This window comes from Akanthomyces muscarius, chromosome 3 (genome assembly GCF_028009165.1).
Source record: "Akanthomyces muscarius strain Ve6 chromosome 3, whole genome shotgun sequence".
NCBI classification, from domain to species: domain Eukaryota; kingdom Fungi; phylum Ascomycota; class Sordariomycetes; order Hypocreales; family Cordycipitaceae; genus Akanthomyces; species Akanthomyces muscarius.
This window is the reverse complement of record NC_079243.1, coordinates 3,045,061-3,067,612: the sequence shown is the minus strand read 5'-3', so window position 1 is coordinate 3,067,612 and position 22,552 is coordinate 3,045,061. Positions and strand designations below refer to the sequence as shown.

Here is a 22,552-nt window from a genome sequence, read left to right as displayed (position 1 = left end):
GTCCATCATCTGGTCAGCTAGGCTATCTGTGCCATCCGCATACATGGCTTCTGCCTCGCGGGGCTCGTCTTGAAAGTGATCTTGAACCTTGTCTAGCATTTGCGTCATCAGCGACTGTATGTCTGCTTCGGCAAGAGGCTGAGTGGAGCTGGGCCTCACAAGGCCTGGGATGATGCGATGACCCTCATTCTTCCAAAAGTCTCGAAGCATACCCAGCATCTCTGTGACTTTGCTGCCGACGTGGGCATTTTGTGGGGGTTCTACCCCTGGGAATATGAGCTCCCATATGCTGTACCATTGCTCAACTGGGTTGAGTCTCCGGCTGAAGCGGTTTTTGAGAGAATCCTGGACCTGAGCGGAAATACCATCGCTGCCGCGCTTGGAGGATGCGGTTGCTGGACTGCAAGATGCCTGGCGTATATGGTCATCCCTTGGATCTGGCGATGCGAAGACCTGTGCACAAGTCGGGCAGTAAAATTGTGGTTTTGAATGCCTCCGGTATATGTGTTGCTTGACGTCTTGAATCCGCGTAAGCTTGCGACTCATGCACTCAATGTGACGCGTTGGCCATCTGCGGTAGAAGGGGCAGGCAAAAGTGGGCTCTTTCCCTGCATTCTTTGGCCTATGACGGCTGTCTTCATCCTCGGAGCTCAGTTCATCGTTGGACACGGCCTCCTCCTTGGCGGGCGAGTGCCTGCGCCCACGCCCTTGGGCTTCCGGAAGAACCTTGGTACCGGCTCCTGATGAGGCCAATGGGGTGGAGTTCCTCCTGCGGGCCTTGCGTAGTCTTTTCACGCCCGCGTCTGTGGGAGGAGTCACAACACCGACAATGGAGCGGCTTCGCGAGGCACGATCCGAGTCTCCTTTCAAAGGACTTTTGGAGCGCAAGTCGATGGGGAACGAGGCACGGGGGTTTCTACCAAGTGCTTCCGCACTCAATGTTGAATCTGTCCGCTGTATGCGTGCATGAAGGTCCTGGTACATGTCGACACTGGCAGTGTCTGGGGTGTATGTCGTCCAGGCACCGGCCTGTTGGCAGACAGCAAATGAGTCGGCTTGGTCTGAAGGAAGAAGAGGAGGAGGGTATGCCGCATAGTATTGGATAGGGGACGTAGTCGACATGAGAGTTTGCAAGCTTTCCAGAGACTGCACATGCGGGATGGGGAAGGTGCTGCCGGGTAGCAACGGTGGCCATATATAACTTGGTGACGGAAAGGTGGGCACATCGCCTTCGTGGTACGAAGTTTGACGAGAGGGGTTGCGAGAGTCGATGTAATCTGGCGGCTCCTGGGTTCCATCGGTTGGTGAAGACGAAAATGTAGACGACATGGATGTAGCGGGGATCGCGGCCGAAGCGGGAAGTGGTCGTGTTGGTTTCAACTGTTTCCCCCCTTTTATTGCAAAGCGAATAAAAGTTTAGTCGGCCTCTTAGCCGAGCAACGATGGGATATGTTGAGGAGCAAACCCGAGAAGATTTTTTTCGCAAATGATTTGCAGATAATAAGGCGGGCTCGGCGGCTGCTCGGAAAGGGCCCACTCATTCATGTAAAGACACACAATTGTGTCGATGCTTGCGGGTGGCGGGCAGTGCCAAGTTTAGCCTGGGGAGGAGGCCATGGGAGAATGGCCTCTGACTGGTCAAGCAGTTTTCACTAGCGCATTGTGACCTGGTCATTTTGCCAGAAGAATGCCGGCTGCGGCCTAACGAGATCGCTGAAGACCTGGGTTTGAGGGGATTTGTTGGAGAGTTTGGCGTTGGAGTGCCGACGAGGCTGAGGCTGCGTGGGGAAGTGATTCAATTACTGTTTGTTGAGATTTGAACGAAAATTTAATAGACGACGATTGTTTCAGGATGAGATGTTGCGGTGAGAAGTGGCGAAGAGAAGGACGATGTGCTCTCGATGTTGTTTGTTGATGCCTTGGAGCAGTTGAGCAGGTACAAGCTGCACAACAACGGCGCAGCTGCACAGGACGTGGCCACGTATTGAGTACCTATAAGGTAGTTACCGCCTAACAAATTCCTGTCTCTGGGTACCTAGTTTGGTGCTTGGGTACTACCCAGTGAGCATACGGAGGAGATGGCTTTGCGAGTGTGAGCCCTGGGCCAGTCTTTCGTCCGCCGAAGGGACCTGTAACGATGTTCACATGCTTTCTCAACGCTTACCAGGCGATCTATGTAAAAATTCAAAGCCTGTTGGGAAAACCCCTTTCCCACGTATGCCGGTAGCTACATGCTGGGTAGTGTATCATGTCGCTCGCTGTTCGGCTTGAACCGTCCTAGCATTATACAGTCGGTTGAAGGTAATTCCGAGCGAACTGCTACCAAATCGCCATATATTAGCGCTCAGAGTTACCTGGAGGCACTGTAGGTAGATACCCCAACGCTGTATCGTGGCAGTGCCATGCACTGTTCGCCTGTGCTGGTACGCTGTAACTAATCTACAGAGCGCTGAAGTGGAAGCGTTCCAACCTGTTACAGCGCTACCCACTGCGACGGTAGGCTAGTTCAGCCTAACCAGCTGACAGCCTGAGAGGCCGCTGGTGCCTGAAGATTGGCTGCACGGGAGGCCCCCATGGTCCCATAACTAGCCGCTATCGACCTACCTAGTTGGGCGCATGGCCTGAGGGTACACGCGATTGCCACTCCACACCGTTGCGATTGAGGTACCTGCTAGGCAGGCTGCTAGTTAATACGGAGTAGTTAGTGTGATGTCATGCCGCGACACTCCAAGGCACCTGAGGTAGGTAGGCAGTCACGGCAGCATCGAGTTAGCCGTGTGCCCGTTTGCTCCGAAGGCCGACAGCTACCTACCAGCCACCAGCTACCGCTTCCACCGGCTTCCAGCTTCCTTCCACTGGCTTCCAGCAACTGGCTGCCTCCCCCGACCGACTGCAGCTAGGCCGCCAGCTGCCAAGCGCTCTGAAACCACGCTTCTGAACGGTTGCCCGTTTGGGTTCGTTTAACAAGACAAACGGAACAAACGGCTGCCAAAACGCCGCTGCAGTCCCACCCAAGGCAGACTTGCAACCTTCATCAAACAAAGACAATTATTACGACGATCCCGGGTCTCCATTGTCTCCAAAATGTGACGCACACAATCCCATCTCGCCTCTCCGGAGAAAATCTTATCTTGGCTGCTTGGCATTGCGACCCTCCTTGCCTCGCCCCCAGCCAGTCGCCACCTCCAAGTCCAACGATCGCCAGCAGGGGGCGCCCAGCGGAGCCCATCCACCAACGCCATGTCATTCGTTCGCAAAGACTTTGCTCCAGGTGCCATGCTACCAGTATGCGTCCAGCATGCAGGGGCAGCGACGCGTGCTCAGCCGAATTTGACGTGCTGCAGATTAAGACGGTAAAAGTCCCTCAAAAAAAAAAAAACGATGTGCTTGGCAGAGCCTGCGCGGCAAATCCGCCCTCGGCCTTTACTCTTGCCGACCCGCCATGATAACGTCGGCGCACCAGTAAATAGTGGCTTCTTACGTGGCTCCATGGCTGCTCATGCGGCCTCGCACGGCACCTTCGATACTGCCTCATAGGGCGTCCTCCTCGGTGGAGAAAAAGTGCGACAAGGCTCCCCGGCAGTTTACTCAACGGTCAGTTCCCCTTGCACAGATGCTTCCTGCGCTTGGCGACCTGGAACGGTCTACAATGCGGACGACGGAGTCTAGATTCCAACAGAAACTGATGGCGAGAACAGGAACGGGGTCGAAGCTCTCGAGTGTAGTCGTGTCCACCAGAAAAGCTGAGACGACAAATCAAGGAAAACGCGAGTCTGCTCGTTGACTAGTTGCGGCAGCGTCGTGAACTTACTTTCCGGGCGCTGCCGTCACTAGCCAGATTGTAGGCAGGCAAGGTTGCAGCCCTCAGCAACCGCCAAAATAGTTACCGACAGGCACAAGCAGTTCCCGGTGTCGTGCTTCGGAGCTGCTGCTTCGCAGCCAAAACGAACTAGTTCCCCACGCAAAACAAGGGAAACTTGTTGATTCGCCTGTCTCGCATCGCATAACCAGGCGGACCCCAATTAAGCTAATTATTAAACAGCCAGGCTCATACTCTACAGTGGCTCGTACCCTTATACGGAGCGACGCCATTTTGTCGACCCGCTTCGGCTGCCACTTCTGCGCGGCCCGCCAGAGAGACAAGGCGAATTGACGGGCCCCCACACCCTCTCGTTCTCAAGCATCACTTTCCAACATGCAACTGGATTAACTCGGCCATGGCACAATTGTGACAGCCATTTGCCAGTGCGGGGTTCTACTTTTATTGGGGACCTTGCTCGACTTTTCAAGCGCCTATGCCTCGTCATCGCTTGTGGCCAAGCTGTTTCTCAAAACAAATTGAGTAGGCCATCCTCTCCTTCTGTAACTTGCCCCAAGTATACTCAACCCTATTATACGCGCCAACTTCCAGCCTGGTGTTTAATTATCCTCACCTTTGAGTCTCATTCACCACTCATTCCATCCAAGACCGTAACTCCAGGAATGCAGCAGTGACCATGACTTTCGTTGCCGGATTATGGCGCTGCGCTCTTACTTTTGCGTCGCAGGCGCTTCTCATCGTCAACTTCCTTGTCGGGATGTTCCACAACATCTTCAAGTATTACTGCCACTACACTTATGACTTTCCTTGGACCAACAAACTGCTCTTGAACGACGCTGTTATTGATGCACTCTTCGCAGCTTTCGCCGTCCGCGAGAGAAACTATCTGACTCCTTTTTGCCTTGACCGAAACAAGTGCACCGACGCTCGTGGCCCGGCCAGCCGCGATGCACTGCAACGGCTGCCAGTCGGACCCAAGCAGCCTGGCGTCACGAAGCAGTCCACGTCACCTCCCGCTGCTCCCAACGACATTTCCAAGCTCGATGCAGTTTTTGCTGTCATTGACACAAATGCCAACCATTTTGGTATCTTCCGGGGCCCTCCCGGGCCTGACGCACAAAAATGCGAGCCAATCGCTGCCGACCGAAAGACAATCGCTGCAGGTCGACAGTGCTGCTACCCCAAACCCACGCCCTCGAAATATACTACCAACCAGATTTTGAAGGAGCTGCACGACAAGCTCAACGGGCTGCCGCCATCCAGAAGCGTGCCGGACGAGTCACTCACGTTCGAGTACCTTCTTCCCTTCAAGGGAGGATTAGTTCTTATCGGTAGTTCAAAATCTGGCACTTCGTTTTGGGTTCATGCCCCTACCACGCCCGGTCCCAGTGGTACCTCGGGTGGTGGTCGTGGTAAGGGCAGTCGCGGCGGCCGTGGTGGACGAGGCACTAATGCGGGTGTTCGAGGAAGTCGAGGAGGTCGCGGTGGTCGCAATCGTGGCGGGCTCAACGGCAGACTCAATGGCACCGGCGGCGCAGGCGGAGACAACGGAGACAACGACGGCACTGGCAATCACAACGACGACAACGACGACGTGGACGAAGGCCCGATTATTCACTACGGCTGCCCCTTCTTCAAATTTGATCCCGTCAGGCATCTCCGGTGTTGGCGCAAATACGAACTGCGCCGATACTCCGATGTCAAGCAGCACATCATACGCCGCCATACCCTTCAGACTCTCTACTGCACAAACTGTTGGAGCACCTGGAAGAGTGCACATTCAGCAAAATGGGAAGAACACATGCGAACAGCCTGTCAGCAAGTGCCTCAGCCAGAGCTTTTACTGCCCCGAGAAGCCGAAGCGCTGAATGAACTTGCATTTGGAAACGTCGACGAGGCGGAGAAATGGTACATGATGTGGGATCTTCTCTTTGTCAATCATCCCCGCCCCATTTCACCCTATACGGACTGCACCATGGGGGAATTTCTTAGGGAGATCAATATCCGTGGCAATGAGGTCCTGCAGCAACTGCTTACCTGGCAAGCACATGCTGCCGCGAACGATGCCCGGGCAGTGCAGGCACTTTTCCAAGGAATTCATGATATCTATAGAGGTCCATTTACTCCTCCGCAAGCGCAGAGGTATAGGCGACAACATGCTATTGGTCAGCAGCAGCAGCAGCAGCAGCAGCAGCAGCAATATGCTATTAATCAGCAGCAACAACAGCAACAGCAGCAGCAGCAGCAAGGTCAACAGCCGCAACCTCTATATCTGCAGAATCAGTACCCCCAATACCCTCAATACCCGCAGCACCCGCAACCCCATACACCCCAACCGCCCCAGCTCCAGCCCCAGCCCCAGCCCCAGCCCCAGCCCCAGCAGGAGGACTATGGTGATTCAGATCTCCCTACCTTTGAGCAGCATCCTCATGCAGCTGAAGATATGGACGAGGATGATATGGAAATGTTCCTCAACACAGCCGCCTTTGACTACATAGCGCCCGAGAGCTTTCCAGGCCAGCCCCAACCACCCCCCGCGCCACCAGCGCCCCACGGATTCTGACGTCGCCAAGGGCCAACTACCTGCCCTTTACGCTTTGTCATTTGTACGCGGATGTTCTTGCCGTCACTTCACCATCCTTTGTCTGCGGTGGACAAGCTCACTTGACACCGCCCCCGTGCCGAGATGACAGTGTCCGTCAAAGTCGAGGAAGCCAAGTGGCGGCAGCGACTTGGATGATGTAATGAATATAATTGATTTGTCTCTGGAGTCAGCACCATGGCCTGCGTGTGCGAGAGGAGAGGTAGCTCTGAGCTCACGCGGGCTGGACAGCATTGTTATGGATTAAAAAAAAAGGGCGCCTTGTTTGGGTTTGAATCAGTTTCTTGTTTCTTTTTTCTTTTTTTGCTTTCTTTCCTTTTCTTGAAATTTCACATATTTTTCTCTGGGTCAAGAACAATGTTGTATCATGAGGCTCACCGTCGCTTTTCCTTTGTCCTTCGTCGTCGCATTGCCACGCCGCTATACTATACGTCTTTCCTTTCCTTTTTTGATAGTCTATCATACTTTTTCGGGATACAAGGTCGCCAGAATCAGATCCACGCAAGTCTTTACGGGACAATGTCATGCACTTATTCACTTTTTATTTTAAAGATATTTCTTTACACATGTCGAGCTAGCAATTTCTTTTTTTCTATCTATATACTAAATATAAAAATCAGTGCGGCTATATTGCGTGTAGTTTTCCAAAGTGACCGCCGCCAGATCCATTCACCAAACCATGTATTAATTTGCCCTAGAGCTGCGAAATATGTAAAAATCTGCCGTGATACTTCCTTGTGGAAGAAGAAAAAAATGAAGAACAAAGTGATGACGTTGAAATAACATGGTACAAAATCGTTGGCAACAAGAGCATGAGATGAGAAAATACAAAAAATGTTGGACAAAGAAATCAAGCGCAGTAAAAGAATTAGGCCGCCTGTCCATCCAAGTGGTACTCGTGATAGATCTTGCTGATCAGATCCTTGAGCGTCGCCTGGTAGAGTGCCTTGAGGGCCTCGTCGTCATGTAGCTCGTCAATGTCGTGGCCGCACGCGTCGAGCGCGGCCGCCACGCACTCCCTCCTGTGCTGGGCCCAAAAGTCGTGCACGAGCGACACGGCATAGCCGTTGCCTGTGCGCAGGTACGGGTCGCAGTCTTCATCCAGAATGGAATTTTCGTCGCCGTCCATGTTGTCGTCCAAGGCGGCTTCGTCGACCATCTGGTCCTTAGCCTCTGCCCCCTCCTCCTCCTCGTCGCCCTCCTCATCATATTCCTCCTCGTCGCCGTACCACAGATCAGGGAACAGCTCCCAGTAGATGCGGCGCCAGCGCTCCGCCTCGCCCTCGTGGCTATGTCGCAGGTCCATCTTGCGCAGCTGGCGCACCTCGTCATCACTGACACCCTTGCGGGAGGCATCCCCCTGGGGTGCGGGGTAGCCCACGGCCTCGCACGACCGCTCGGCCATGTGCGCGTCGCGCACCTCGGGGGAGTCAAAGTCGCGGTGGCAGCGCGCACAGTACGCCCGCCAGGGATGGTGCTCGCGGATGTGCCGCAGCACGGCCGCGACGTTTTGCAGGTCGCGGCCCTCGAGCACGCACGAGCGGTGGCCCTCCGGGTCGGCGGCGAAGAAGGGGCACGCGAGGTGAAAGTAGCCGTCTGGGCGAAACATGCGCACCGTCTGCTCACGGGGGGCGTTGGCGCCGCTGGTGCTGTTGAGCAAAGTGAGGGACTCGGGCGACGCGAACCAGGCGGTGCTGTTGATGCGGCTTCGAGGTGGGAGACGGTCCTCGGGCGGCGCAATGTAGCAGACGGTGGAGATCCAGCGCCGGACGCGCTCATATGAGGTCTGCAGGACCTGCTCTCGGATGGCGGGCTGCATGACAAGGTTTCTCAGGCTGCTGCTGCTGTCGGGATGATCGTCATCCTTGTCGGCGGCGAGGGTCGTGGTGCTGCGCGTCTCGGTGGCGAGAGCGTCTGCGTCGTCCTCGTCGACCTCGCCGGACGGTCTCGTCGGGTATGGGTGGCCACGGCCGCTGTTGTCATCGTCCCAGTCGGACTCGCTCACGCTGGCGCTGGCACCGGCACTGTTGGACGTCATGCTTCCAGGGTCGCTATCGGCAGAGGATATACCGTCGTCGTCAACACAAATATCAGAGTACGTATCGTGGTCTTGGGTGTGCTGTTGCTGGTGTTGCTGTTGCTGTTGAGGAGAGAAGGTTGTGTGGTGTGCGTCCTGGGGCATCCAGGATCCGGCCATGGCAACATGCACGTAGCTGCCGTCGGAGTGATTGGAGGGTGGTGTGTGACTCTTCTGAGGCGTCAGGTCCAGCATCACTTCGTCACTCTCCATCTTCATGTCCGTGTCTGGGTCCTCATCCTGCTGCTGTGCAACCCCCCCCTCCTCCTCTGCGTCCTGTACCACGCGAGGCATCCGTGCCTGTCGCCAGGTCTCGTCGTAGCCGCCTCGTTTGGCAATCTCTATGCGGCACGGCATGCTGCTGAACAGGTTGCGGAGCGAGAGCGAGTGGCTGTCGTCGACGTCGCGCATCACGTCAATCGAGCGCCAGCAGCGCAGCGCAGAGGAGGAGACGCGCGACGCTGGTGTGACCCGAACGTAGACACCGTTCCACTCGCGGAAGCAAATGGCAATGCTGTGGCTCGTGCCCAGGTCCTGCCGCTTCTGCCCGATAGATAGAAGCACGCACCCGGGCCCCTTGCAGACCCTCGACTCCAGCTCGATGCCCTTGCTGCTGAAGCGCACCTTCCCATTGAAGACCCAAGGCCTCTGTAGCTCCTTGGCAGCGGCCGGCGCAAAGTGTCCAAACTCGGAAGGTGATCGGGCGAGCAAGCCGCGGACCTCACCATCGCGCGCGCTTCGCCATGCCAGCAGCGATCCGTCGCGCGTATCCCGCAAAAGCTCCTCCTGTAAACGGATGAATGCCCTTTCTGCGCCTTCGCCGTAGCGGACGGGAAGTGTTGCCTCGGTGATGGCAACGAGGGCATACGCCGTATCCTCCTCCCGTGCGGCGACCCGACCGACCGACCAAGATATTCGCACCGCCAGCGCAACATCGGAGAGTGTCGTGCTGTCTAGAAGAACGCTACGAGGGATGCGCGTGATGCCAGACAGCAGAGGAGCTAGCTCGGGGGAGTCCTTGTCGCCGCGGTAGTTCCAGTAGGCATCATAAAACTGCACGCGCGGGGCGAGGAGCAGCTCCTGCAGCGTCCAAGCGCGCTTCCAGTACCGACAGCGGCTCCATGCGGACGAGTCGCTGTCGGGTGTTGTTACCTCGGCCGGGAGGTCATGGAGGTAGGCGAAGCATACGGTGGAGTTGCGCAGTCGGCGGCGGGATCCGTTGACGGCATCATCGAGATCGGCACTGGATGTCCTGTCGATGCAGAGCTCGGCGATCCAGATGTACTCGACGCCGCATCGACGAGCATGTTCACAAGCCTGCTCGAGCTGTTCCCTGGACAGGGTAGACTGAGTCTTCTTGTTGGTGCTGATGCTGAACGCACAAGGACGACTTTTGGTGTAGATGGGTGGGGAGGCAGGGTTCGACGAGTAGTAGTGTGGAGGGGCATCGTCATCAGGACCAAGGCCAACAGAGACGTTGGTTTGTGAGGGGCGCTTTTGGTCGACAGCGTCTCGGGTGTGCGACAGAATTGCATAAGGGGGAGGTGCTACATCGGGCACGTCGACGACTGTGCGCGACTGTACAGACACTACCTTCATGATAACCCTGGGTGGTGGAAAGAAATGTAAGAAGACTTGCAATCAAGGCAAGATGAAGAATGATTAAGATAATATAATACATAGTCTCGCAATGGATTCATCCACTGCAAACCATCTCTTCAACTATTCAAAGAGGGCCAGGGAGCAGGCAACTAAATAAGGCGTCCGTTCGAACCTATTTGTACTGGGGTAGATCACATTTGTGAAGTCCAGCCAGGACGTGCCAGAAGGTGGGACAAGAAAGCGCCATGCCATATGTACATTGGGGTGGGATGCAGCCTTGCGCCAGCGTCACTGACCATTCTTTCCGCTTAGTTAGCTTTCCATCAGTTTAGTACGTTTCCGGATAACGTCTCGAAGGTATGCATGCCGGATGGTGACAGGGGAGGCCTGCCGCTAGATACACCTTGCGGATATCCATCAGTCCTTGTGAACTTGTAACATGTTCTCTTCATTGGCCGTAACGGCTAGCTTCTCCGCAGCCTTGTAGCCTCGCATGAGGTCTTGCCTAGCGATCCACCAGTATCCCACATTGCGCCCGTTGCAGCCTGGTTGAAGTATAAATAATCCATGGAATCCGACCAAGGGCCGGCCTCTAATACAGAATCAAGCGCCGAGAATTATCAAGATTTCCAAACATTTTACTTGTGCCTCAACAACGGCGATTTTCTTCACAGTACAAGCAAATTCCGGCGATGATGGATGGTCTACGAGTTACCCTCATTGGCTCGCGCTGTCCTATGACACAGACTGGTGAGTTTCTCATCGAACGGCCGCTTCAAGTGCACTGCCTCAATTGCGGGGGGGGAGGGGGGTGATACCGTCAAACCTGCATTGAACTCGAGACACTCTTCACCTCTTCCGCACCACTACGCATCACTAAGGAAAACGCAGGGTCTAGAAGGGGGAGCTGAAAATACCGAAGCGCTCCAATAGAGGAAGCGCCAGAGTCTAAAATTTGGAGCTCTTAGCCCAGGCACGTTGTCTAAACGAATGGAATATGCACCTCTGGTCGTGTTGTCGGCTGATACGGCCCTGGGAACGGGAGGCCAAATGAGAATGCGCGCTGCTACCGCACAGCTGTGTCGTCGGTCTTGTCCGAACCCCCTGCACGAGGGGGGAACTCGCAGCAGTAGAACCTCAAGGCCACTATTGTGACAGAGGGTGGGGTGGTCGGGTTTCCTGCTTTGGTCTGCTGTTTTGCAGCATAAATCAGGTTGTCGCTGGGTAACAGGCAGGCTTTGGGGGAGGGGGGCGAGGGCCGAAGTTATATTTCACACAATTGTGACAGACACTCCACACACCCTTGTCGTCCCGGCCGCGAGGGGTCACCGCCCATTGGTCTAGATCTTATCCCTGCTCGGCAAGCGCAAGCCTCGCTGGCCGCGGTTGGGGGCCAAAAAAGTGCTTCTTTATGGCCCCTTACGGTGTCGCTTGGCGATGAGTCTAAAACTTGGCTTCAGACTCAGTCAGGTGCGAATCGGCGGTCTGCAAGGGGACACAAGCTTTGTTCATCGAAGGCAGATGAGGCGTATTCATACATCCTCGCAATGCGAACACGAGCCAAGTCTACGAATTCCCCTGCCGAGTCTGCCTTGTCAAATTTAGGTACTGGGCTCATCTCCATGCAGCGACACGCGGTGCTGGACCATGACACGATGGCCACCAACTAGGCCGACCCGCCCGCTTCCCGCCTTTTTTACACATTGCCTGTCCCCTGTTGACCGGATATCCGACGCTCCAATGGGGAACTCCTTTCAGCGCAGGAGTTCGCGTCCCCGTCTGCCGGACCGGTACCTTTTTTCCACATCCGCGGACCGCTGCACGGCGAGTAACACTCCCTCGCGCCGGCTCACCTGGGACAACATGAGGCTGATTTGGCATCATCGACCTCGTGCCGCTCCTCCCTGACCGGGCTGCCCTCAAAGTCGCGTCCTGCTGCGACCCAGGGTTCGTCTAGCTAAGTCTAAGCACTTGACCACATGTAGTAGGCGCAAGCCGTCGGCTGGAATGCCTCTATTTTCCTTTTTACCCTTTGCTCGAAGCTTTGCTCTGGTCTCGGACCGGGCGAGACCGCACTTCGGCTACATACGTGGCAACGCACACAAGTGTGTCCTTGCGGGAAGCACACCTTCCCGCCCTTTCCCCCCATGACGCACAGCAATAGCATGTGCGGGGATTCCAAGCCTCAAGCGATACGCCTTCCATGTGGCTTATTGCTTCTACCCCTTTCATGCAGGTTACGACAGCAGGGGGCGCATCCCTCCCATGATTGGCTCAAAAAGCGAGCTGAATGGAGCTGACCACTGCCGACATCTTCTCAACCTAAACGACCAAGAATCTTGCTGTCAATCACGGCACATGGTGCTATGCACCTGACGAATTACTCCAAAATTTCTGTTCTTATTTTACTTGTTTATTTACACATGCCATGTACAGAACATGCCAATATGTCTGAGGCAGCCAACGCCTAGGCGCGCCACAAACGTCGCTATGACACTTTCACTCGTGTACAGCCTGGCTGAGAGTCGTGTGGCTCAGACTATACTCAGCAATGAGTAAGTTAAGCCTGGTGATGTGGTCAGCTGCGCTCCTTTGTATTTTGGGAGACTGAAACTTACACATTTCTATGGCGGAGGAAAAGTAAGAGAGGTACGTGGTTAGCAAAATGATTCCAAAACGGCACACATTTATCGCTGAATTGTAGGTATTGGACTTACGCCGATGCTCTGTTGAGAAGACAATTGTCAGTACTTGCATCCTTCACTTCTCGGGGCTCAGATATACTTACGACAGTGGCAGAGATGCCAGCGACGGAGACGGGACCAGAGCAGTAGGTCTTGCAGTCGCACTTGGGGTAGTTGACGGTGTTGCCGAGGACTTGGACGACACCGCAAGCAGAGCCGGAGGAGGTAGGGCACTCGGCGCGGACGTTGAGGGCAGCAGCGCCGGAGATGATGGCCAGGATGGTGGCGGCGAGCATGTTGGCGGATGAAGAGTGTTGGTTTGAGAGTGAAGTGATGAGAAGAAGAGAGTTGTTGAGGATGATGGTCTGATGAAGAGTCAACTTGAACTTTGGAAAGGGACATATATCGACTTTTATAGTCGATGGACGTCTCTCAACGGCTCTCCGTCTTGACTTCTCGGCGAATCCTCGATGCTTTCCCACGAGGAGCGCATCTCGCCGTCCTCTTCCCCACCGCTTGTGCAACCCTGGCAAAGCTATTTCTGCGTCGTCTCATCCTCCGCAACTGACCATGTGCTGCCAACTGGAGCTCAGAACGGCAGACCTCTCTGAACACCGGACGTTTTGAGCGTTGATGGCAATGATCTTCCCGTCTGACAGGGCCGGCATTAATGAGACGAAGTTACTCTACGCACTCTCAGTGTTGACCCGGACCCATGGCTAGCAGCATCACGGCACGGACGAGAATGGCACGATGCGACTCTCTGGATATGGGAGTCGCTCGACACTTCGGGTTTCGTTGCATGCACGTCTGAAATGGGAAGCAAGTGCCGATAGTCCGGTATAACTAGCTCTGCGACGTAGAGAATGAGGCCGGAACAAAGCACAAAGGAGCAAAAACACCACCAATGGGCTGCCTCATTGGCTTCTTTATTGTAAACGTGATGCGACACGACATTGTGTCTTGGCGGCGGTGCCTAGCATCTCTTTCTATTTAGGCTATTCCTCCGGGCTCGTTTATGGGGAACAAGTGAGTTCCTGCGTCGACTTTGTCGTGAGCCTGTAAGCTCTCAGAGATCGGCACACATGGGCGCTGATGAAGGGGTAGCTGTCAGGGACCCTTCAAAATGGCGGGCAAGAGCGCACAAAATTTTACACACGATCTGCAGATGATCGACGGAATTGAGAGCGACCGTACGACGATACAGGCACATATATCACACGGACTGTGGACGGATTTCCCCGGCCTGTCGTCCTGGGCTTCCCGTCTTAGCCCGTGCGGGTATTGATTCGCCTGCAAGTCCCGGGGGCGACAGTCCGCAGCGTTTCATCGCATACTTGAACATGCTTCAATAATCCGTAATATCGAATTGATGCGCCAAGATTTTGCTTCTTGTTTTAATCTATTTCAAGGAACCCCGAGCGCCAATTGTAAGAAGCGGGGGCTTTTGCTCCCTTGAACCAGGAAAGCCTCTAATCGTGCGTCCGGAATGCGGCACATGATACTGGCCGGTCCCTAAAAGCAATCGTCTTGTTGCATCGGCTAGCTGGCTACCACCTGCCAAAATGGTGCGAATCTGCAACCACTTGATAGTCGGTGTGGAGAAGTGACGAGAGATGATGTGCGCCGGACCGCGCTGACCACAGGTTCTTGGAGCTAAAACGCGGGGTCAAAGAGGAGGATCGATGGCAGCTGGTGCTACTTTTGGGAGGATCGGGCCGAGCAGCTTGAGTGAGTGGACGACATCAAGTTGGGACTTGACTGGCGCGTTTCACTACTAAAGAACTAATCATTTGGGATTCGCCGTCAGATGTCAGAAATGATGGCGCGAACAGGTAAACTACCTCGGTCGGTCGCCCGCCTCAGTTGTAGAAAATGTATAGTGCGTGGCGTATAGGTAGTCTCGTCAATGACCCGCCGTGATAATGCCAGGGCTATAGCGAGATTATTGAACTGTGTTATGCTTGGCTGCATCTGTTGCTCCCGGTCCTGTCGCCGCTGACGAATCGTCCGCGGCACGTCGCTCGGAAAGGTCTCTCGTGACCAATACATGAAAGATTAATGTGCATCATTAGTCCAAAAATGAAAACAAGGAATATCATCACTACCCTGCTATGGAGTATCATAGCTGGCTTGCATCAGATATAGCTAAGCTACATTGCTGTTAGTGGTGAGTATACTGTGCACCTGGTCCATTGTCGAATAAAGTGATGAATCATATGCCCCGACAGACACTCTCGTCATCTGCATCTAGCTTGTGCAATAGTCTGAGAATTTCCCACCATCAATGCAGTCGTGATCCTGCGCGCAATCTCTGATGAACTCGACACCACCGTCCACGGCGCCGTTGCACCTGTACAAGGACTTAAGCTGTCCGTCTCCAATAATCGACGAATAACTAGAGTCTGCATCCTAACGCATCAATAACTGTATTTTGCCGTAAAGCTCAGGCGTTGGACTTGCCTTTGGCTAGAAGCGTCTTTCCGCAGTAGTCAATGCCGATTCTGCACTTCTTGGGCTCGCAGTGGTCGCTGGCGGCACCGCCGTCGATGCACTGCGCGGCGTCGCTGCCGCAAAAGCTCAGAAACTTGACCTTGTTGGCCTGCCTGTCGATCTCGCAGGTAAAGACGGAATTCTCGACATGCGCATTGTCCGTAGGCTGGCCGGCGGCCGACAGCGCATCAGCGAGGGTAGAGCGCTGAGCTCCTGGTGCCAGCAGCGTTAGCATGACGCAGTTTTGCAGCAAAGAAGCGACATGCGCTGCAATAGATAAAAGACTTGCCTCTGTTCTTCATCAAAGCTATCCCGCAGTAATTGACGCCCTTTTTGCAGCTGGGAGAGGCGCAGTAATCGGAGCGGCCCGCGCCGCCGTCCAGACAGTTGCAGGTGGACAGCGCCGTCACGTCGCCGTTGCCGGTGCACATGAAGAGGGACTTGCCCAGGTTCCGATCCCGCTCTGCAGAGTCGGGAAAGGCGCCCTGAAGTGCATTGGATAGTCTGTCGTGGTAACCGCCTGAAAGGTGATTTGCGCGTTAGAAACCATCTCAAACCAAGTTTCTCTTTACTCACCTTTGTTGAGCAGGTTGAAGCCGCAGTAGGCAATGCCTGAGCTGCAGTTGTCTCCCGAGTTGTTGGCGCAGGAGTCTGATTTGCCGGCGCCTCCATCGGCGCAGGTACCGCAATAGCTCAGAAACTCAACGGTACCGCTGGCATCCCCTTTGCATTTGAACAGGGACTTGCTGATAAAGTCGGATGTAGTCGGCTGGCTGGCTTGTCGAAGGGCTGATTCGACTTGTGGCGAGTACCCCGCTACGTGGAAAATCAATAACTGCTGTTTCGACTTGTGCTGCCGATATGCTATAATTCAGAACTTACTGCGCGAAGCCAGGGCAGATCCGCAGTACGTGAATCTTGCATCACAGTTGGTTCTCTTGCTAGTGTCGCAAGTATCGTCATTCCCTGCGCCACCGTCCTTGCAAACGTCACAAGTCGTCACAAACGATATGCTGCCTGAATCATCATCACAGTGATAAACTGAGTCGCTGATGATGCCAGAGTATCCGGCTTGGCCTGTTTTCTCAAGGGCATCCACAAGGCGTTGCTGGTCGTAACCTGCATTTCGATTAGCTTCCTGAAATCGATACGCTCGCGGGCAAAAAAGATATATCGCGACTCACCCCTTGATATCAAGGCAGTACCGCAATAACTCAGTCCTTTACTGCAGTTACCTGCCAGCACAGGTGCAAAGAACAGCGAACCCAAAACAAGGATGCCACGCATTGTGTTGACCATCTTGACGTGCAGAATGTATCTGGACGGCCTTTCACAAAAGCCCCAGCCGCAAGCAGGACGAGCGCATTGCCCACACATGATCTTATAAACTGATTCAGTGATTCGCCTCGCGCAGGAAGCGGACTTTCCATTTTGGGTCGTTGCTTATCGTGTGACTGGCTAGCAGCGTGCTCGATGCGAGCCTGAGTTGTAGCTCGGGAGTAACCCGATGCGTGATGAGCGGGCGCGGTAAACGAATCCTGACCAGTTGATTTTGGCTTACCGAGGGAGCTGTATGCCACGAAGATATGCACGAATAAACAGCTGCAGATACAGGATTACGCTGCCGCTGCTTGCGAATGCGCGGTCCCGCAGCGGCTGGAGGGATCGGCAAACTCCTCCTGCGAAAGAGGCAAACTACGCTGGATGAGGAAGGAAGTCGGGAGCGCGCACCGAGCAAGAGAACGTGGGAATACGATACATCTTGAAGTAACAGTGCATTGAAACAGAAAAATTACAGGGCAGAGTTCTTGTGAGATCCTGACTGCGGGGCGGCGCGCTCTAGAGAGGTCCGGTTTCTGCAGCCTGGCATAATACATTACATTTGCACTCCATAGTACCGGCACATCAATAATAGTCTTGTGTAACTATTATCAATACATGATTATTTAGAATTGCACAGCCGCAAGGCAGCAGTCTCCTGCCCCTGGACATGCTCATGATCATCCTCCGTGCCCACATGGAATCCTGCAGCCATGCCCGCCGCCTGATGCACCATCATATGACAATGGAGCAGCCACAATCCCGGGTTATCTGCCATGAATGTAACCCAAACGTAGCCCATGCTTGGCACGACCACTGTATCCTTACGCAACGGGTTCTTGTAATTCACCCACCCGCGCAGCGGGCCCTCGTTCGGGCGGTACGGGTTGTAGCTGCCAGGCACATCGTATCTATCCGTCGCTTGAAAGGACGACAGGACGTAGAAATTGTGGCCATGGAGATGGAAAGCATGTGCGCCGTCATCGTGGTTGTTGATGATGAGGCCAACGCGCTTCGGGCCTGTGGATGTGCCGACAAAGGGGAAATTCTGGTGCTCGTCCCATGAAGACCGGTTGAGCGCCAGCAGAGGCGTATCTTGAGGCCTCCAGAATGTGGAGTTGATATATCCCAGCGGCCGTCTCTGGTATTGATTGAGGAGCTGCGTTTTGACAAAGAACAGCACGGTTTGTGTCTCGTCTTCTTGGGAGAAGTTGCTCTCAATCGTGGAAGACTTGATATTAGAGAGTTGCAGATGTGTGGTACTCGCAATCTGAAAAAGATCTTTTGCTAGGACGGGTCTATCAGAAGAGTTGCCACTCTCCGGAAGAGCAAGAAATGCATAGTTTAAATCCAGTTTCTTCTGCCATGCCACGAAATTTCTAGAAGAAAAAGTTAGCGTAATTTCCCTCGGTCGCAGTTCGGCCTTCTTACTCTTCATCGACTTGTATTTGTAAATAGAGATTTTTTCTGAAGTCCGCCGGGGTCCAATCCAGCACCACGTCGATTCTTTCCCCAGGATACAAGATGCCAAGCGATCTCTGTGGAGAGGTTTCCACCGGACAGCCTCCATCGACCTCGATGACTTGCAAGGTTGCGTCCTCCATTGCAAAGCTCAATCCGGCGACAGTTCCCGTGTTGACAATCCGTAGCCTTGTGGTCTCTGCAGACCGAAGAATGGGCCGCAAATCTGCCGGCCCGCCGTCAGAACATGGATTGTCATCGTCTGGTCGGCAATGGTGCTGTCCCTGTCCATTGACCAAGACGCCATCCAGAATAGGCTCCTTGCCATAGCTGAGGGCGGTGTCGTAGTGTGCAAAGACATCTTCTTGCTGGGAATGGAACCAGTCGCCCACCAGCAACAGTGCTTCCCTCTCTTTCCGCGCGGCCGTCTTAGTGGTGGGTTTGTGAACGACTAGTCCGCCGTATAAGCCATCTGCTCGCTGAAATTGGGCATGGCTATGCCACCAAAATGTACCGTGCTCATCATCGCCAATCTGAAAGTCATATATGAACTTTTGGCCCGCAGGTATGGGACACTGCGTGATGCCGACCGCACCGTCCATTCTGTTGTGGCCGCGCAGCTGCAGTCCATGCCAATGCAGAGAGAGGCCTTCATTGTCCCCCAAACTGTTGGTAACATGAACAATGATACGGTCACCAGAGCGCGCCTCAATGACCGGTCCAGGAAACTCCCCTGTAGTAGAGTCAGACGGCATGCGATTGGAATTGAGACACTTGCAACGTACCGTTCACGAGATGTATTCTTTTTCGCGTCCCGTCAGGCGACAAGTAGCCGCTCGTAATATCCCAGTGAAATGTCAATGTAGTAGATGGTCGTACACTGTGCTCTTCTGGGTGCAGGTCAATGGCCAGTTGAGGCTGTTGAGACTGTTGAGACTGTGAGGCGTTCTGCTGGAGCGGCGCTGCATAGCGCCATACCACAGCGCCAAGGACGAGCGCAGCAATGAAAGCTGCGACCAGGCAAATGCACGCCCAGCTTCTAGAGCGCCGCCCTAGAACTGAACCTTTTCTGCCATCTGCCAAAAACGACACTTCTTCAGAAATATCTCTGTCGTGGTCGTGGTCCTGCAACAGGGCCTTGTCTTGGCCTAGCTCGTTAACACCAAGGGGCTCTTTCGCCTTCATGTTGGCTTAATTCACAGAGCTGAAGCAACTGAGCACAAGAGTCAGCAATATCAACAGAGTATTCGAGTTGTGTTACTAATAACACTCAATGTACTAACTGCAATCCTGTGGAGGGGCAACTATCCACCCAATGACTAGTCTAATAAGGCTATGCCGAAGCACGCGGGGGAGCACTTTATCGGATCCTGTTCCTTAGTTCCAGTCTCGTAAAGACCTCAGTCAGCTCCTGGACTCTCCCGGTAGTTGCGATAATTGAAAATGACTTAACAAAGACCTAGTGTGATGAGCGGTTGGAGGCTGAAACTCGACCCATTCATCTTGGACTGAACCGAGCCGTAACTACTGATGGCCCTGATCCAGTCAAGAAGGATCGCGATATCGCGAGCCTGATTGGCTTTTCGCCACACCACCCTGCATGCATTGCAGTTGCACATGCGCGGCACGCGATATTTCGGACGCAAGTCCAGAATGTATTAATCACACGCGCGCCCGGAATTTCCCTATGAGGCAACTCCCTGTCCTTCAAACCTTCGGATGCAAGGGTCTTGCAGCTACTAGTGCCGGAGCGCGGTCTCCCCACACCGTATCTTAGTATCACTGATGCATCCATTGTTACATTTCCTAGAAAGATAGTGGTCAGTATCCATTCCTTTTCCGGCCCGGGAAGGTGCTCTGGTCTGGCTGAGATCGGCCAAACGAGATGGAGGGTCGCCTGCTCCCTCACCTTGTATATAGGCAATTCCCGGCAGGCGACTCTGCAGGATATGGCTGTTGCTCAGTTCCATGGCCAGAGTGTTTGCATTTTGAGAATATCATCATTTCATCATGCATCTATCCAAGTTTCTAGCTCTGACGGTTGGCTTGAGGGGCGTCTCAGCAGTCGTCAGTGACAATATCGATGGCCAGGCGCAAGATCCCCTCGGCGGCCAGGCGCATGCAAGTGAGAACAAGAGCCGCGACAGACCTCTCACTCATAGTCTGGCGGACATTGACCATGTAATTTTGCTGATGCAAGGTATGGTGATCTCCTTTGACGGGAGTTTTGGTTTAAGAGCCAGCAAATTAACGGCCCATTAGAGAATCGGGCTTTTGACCATTATTTTGGTACAATGGCCGGCGTGCGTGGTTTTGACGACCCAAACATGAACATCAACCCCCCGCTGTCGCCTCTCAGCGATAATGGAGGAACCATGTCGCACTGGTATCTCAACTATGACGGCTCCGGCTCGGAAATGCTCAGCCAGTGCATTGACAATGTCGGCCCAGGCTGGCAGGGCAATCGCGATGCATACAACTATGGTCTGAACAATATGTGGGCAATTGCCCAGAGCCCTCATAGCATTGGCTACTTTAAAGAAAAGGACCTGCCGACACAATGGGCACTGGCAAAGAACTGGATCATTGCAGACATGTATCAGGTACGTGCTCAAGCTGACCTCAGCTATGAGAGTGATTTGAAATCTGTTTATTGACATAGAGCAGTCCTCCATCTTTTCCAGCACCAGTCCCAATCGTGTCTTCTGGGCGTCGGGCTCTGTGAATATACCAGGCTCCCCACAAGGCCCTGACAAGGGAGGGTTTCCATACATTGACAATTGGGAGACGGACGGATGCAAGTCGGACGGCTCATCCTGCTTCCCACTCAAGTGGAAGACGGCCGTGGAGTTTTACGAAGATGCCGGCGTGGACTGGATGGTGTACCAGGATCCCAAAGACAACTTTGACGACAATCCCTGGGCCTGGTTTGAGCAGTTCCGCGCCAGCGGCCCTCTCCGCGACAAGGCTGCCATAGGCTCGTCTTGGGACAGCTTCTACAACAGCCTCAGCGACGGCAGTCTGCCCGAAATCTCCATCCTCGTGCCCGGCGCCTCGCTCTCGGAGCACGCCGGCGCCGGCCTGCCCATTGACGGCGCCGGCATCCAGGACAAGGTTGCCCGCGCGGTGCTCAACTCACCCGCGTACAACCGCACAGCCCTCATCATCTCCTACGACGAGGGCGGTGGTTGGTACGACCACGTGCCCTTTTACATGTCGCCGCGTGGCACGCCAGGCGAGTGGCTCGAGGATCCGCTCGACAACACGGGCTACACGTTTGCCGGCCCGGGCATCCGCGTGCCCATGTACATCATCTCGCCGTGGACGCGCAATGGCGGCGTCTACACCGAGCACAGCGATCACACCTCCCAGCTGCAATTCATCGAAAAATGGCAGGCCGCCAAAGGCCGCAACGTCGTCACCGACCAGATGGTGCCCTGGCGCCGGCAGAACATGGCCGACCTCGTCTCGGCTTTTAACTTTGACAAGCCCGACTACTCCAAGCCCGACCTGCCGACGGCGCCCGCTTACAAGGGCTACGGCGCGTGTGGCTCCCGCGCCGGCCCGACGCCGCCGGGCTACAAGGGCTACAACCAAAAGACGGCCAAGCGGGCCGCGCCGAGCTATCACGTCGAAAAGGGCTGGAAGCCCGTCCGCGGTAGGCTAACCGAGGGCCGCCACCTGGCCATGGTGATGAGCGACCATGCCTTGACGCACGCGGACCGGAGCAAGCGCAGCGCCAACGTGCACGCCACGCGCGCCGTAGAGAACCACGAGGAGCCGACGCAGCACTGGGTCATCAACGCCGAGGTTATTGGCGGCGATGACTTTACCGTCATGGCGTCGGGCGACGGGCGTCACATCTGTCACCAGGGTGAAATGTGCGGCGACCGCGGCAATGCCACCGTCTTCACTGTTGGTTTTGAGCCTGGTCGCGGGCACACACTCTGGTCCAAGGCCAAGGGACAATACATGCTGATTGACGAGCGCGGAGAAGTCGGCTACTCGGCCGACGCCAGTCACTGGGACATGTTCAGTGTTAGCTACTAGATCAAATCGTACCATGATATATTTACGTATTGTAAGCTAGGCGGCGGTTACATTCGCGAACACCAGGTAGAAGCCGAGTTATCGCCGCGTGATTTATAGCCATGGTATGTAATAAAACTGGAATTCCAGCAATCCGAGATACCTCGTACCAGCGCGTACGCATGCGACGAGCTGCAGCATCCTGTAGGCCGAGTTGGTTGGTTGCCGAAGGATGTGCCAAGCGTCGCTGCAGTGCTGATCTTCCAACCACCGGCTTGTCAGCCGTAGAGCTGAACGGGAGGGCAAAGACTGGCTTGCCCCTCAAAATTCGAGTTGAGTTTAGGACTGAGCGGTGCTTCTCGAGTCTAGTATTCCCATTCGCCACAATAAAGAGTGGAAGTGGTACGTCTGGTCCTTATCATCTCCCAGGCGTTTTGCAGTCTCAACAGTACCAAGATTGGAGC

At 54.6% G+C, this 22,552-nt stretch overlaps 7 protein-coding genes across 7 annotated transcripts; 2 read left to right on the top strand and 5 right to left on the bottom strand.

Moving 5' to 3' along the window:
* Positions 1-17: 17 nt before the first annotated feature.
* LMH87_002366 (uncharacterized protein) lies at positions 18-1,329 on the bottom strand (the record flags this gene model as incomplete). Its single annotated transcript, XM_056193806.1, has 2 exons — positions 18-92; positions 160-1,329. The coding sequence occupies 2 exons, from the start codon at positions 1,327-1,329 to the stop codon at positions 18-20; spliced, it is 1,245 nt and encodes a 414-aa protein (XP_056050805.1).
* A 3,167-nt stretch (positions 1,330-4,496) lies between these two features.
* On the top strand, positions 4,497-6,383 carry LMH87_002365 (uncharacterized protein; the record flags this gene model as incomplete). Its single annotated transcript, XM_056193805.1, has 1 exon — positions 4,497-6,383. The coding sequence occupies one exon, from the start codon at positions 4,497-4,499 to the stop codon at positions 6,381-6,383; it is 1,887 nt and encodes a 628-aa protein (XP_056050804.1).
* A 907-nt stretch (positions 6,384-7,290) lies between these two features.
* On the bottom strand, positions 7,291-10,098 carry LMH87_002364 (uncharacterized protein; the record flags this gene model as incomplete). Its single annotated transcript, XM_056193804.1, has 1 exon — positions 7,291-10,098. One exon carries the CDS (start codon positions 10,096-10,098, stop codon positions 7,291-7,293), a length of 2,808 nt encoding a protein of 935 aa, XP_056050803.1.
* A 2,563-nt stretch (positions 10,099-12,661) lies between these two features.
* On the bottom strand, positions 12,662-13,081 carry LMH87_002363 (uncharacterized protein; the record flags this gene model as incomplete). The annotated part of the gene is made up of 4 exons (XM_056193803.1): positions 12,662-12,667; positions 12,720-12,725; positions 12,819-12,827; positions 12,890-13,081. 4 exons carry the CDS (start codon positions 13,079-13,081, stop codon positions 12,662-12,664), a joined length of 213 nt encoding a protein of 70 aa, XP_056050802.1.
* Positions 13,082-15,035: 1,954 nt separating this feature from the next.
* On the bottom strand, positions 15,036-16,655 carry LMH87_002362 (uncharacterized protein; the record flags this gene model as incomplete). The annotated part of the gene is made up of 6 exons (XM_056193801.1): positions 15,036-15,190; positions 15,249-15,491; positions 15,568-15,798; positions 15,855-16,094; positions 16,161-16,397; positions 16,463-16,655. The coding sequence occupies 6 exons, from the start codon at positions 16,653-16,655 to the stop codon at positions 15,036-15,038; spliced, it is 1,299 nt and encodes a 432-aa protein (XP_056050801.1).
* Positions 16,656-17,220: 565 nt separating this feature from the next.
* On the bottom strand, positions 17,221-19,244 carry LMH87_002361 (uncharacterized protein; the record flags this gene model as incomplete). Its single annotated transcript, XM_056193800.1, has 3 exons — positions 17,221-17,977; positions 18,030-18,792; positions 18,845-19,244. 3 exons carry the CDS (start codon positions 19,242-19,244, stop codon positions 17,221-17,223), a joined length of 1,920 nt encoding a protein of 639 aa, XP_056050800.1.
* Positions 19,245-20,069: 825 nt separating this feature from the next.
* On the top strand, positions 20,070-22,109 carry LMH87_002360 (uncharacterized protein; the record flags this gene model as incomplete). Its single annotated transcript, XM_056193799.1, has 3 exons — positions 20,070-20,259; positions 20,322-20,662; positions 20,727-22,109. 3 exons carry the CDS (start codon positions 20,070-20,072, stop codon positions 22,107-22,109), a joined length of 1,914 nt encoding a protein of 637 aa, XP_056050799.1.
* Positions 22,110-22,552: the final 443 nt, after the last annotated feature.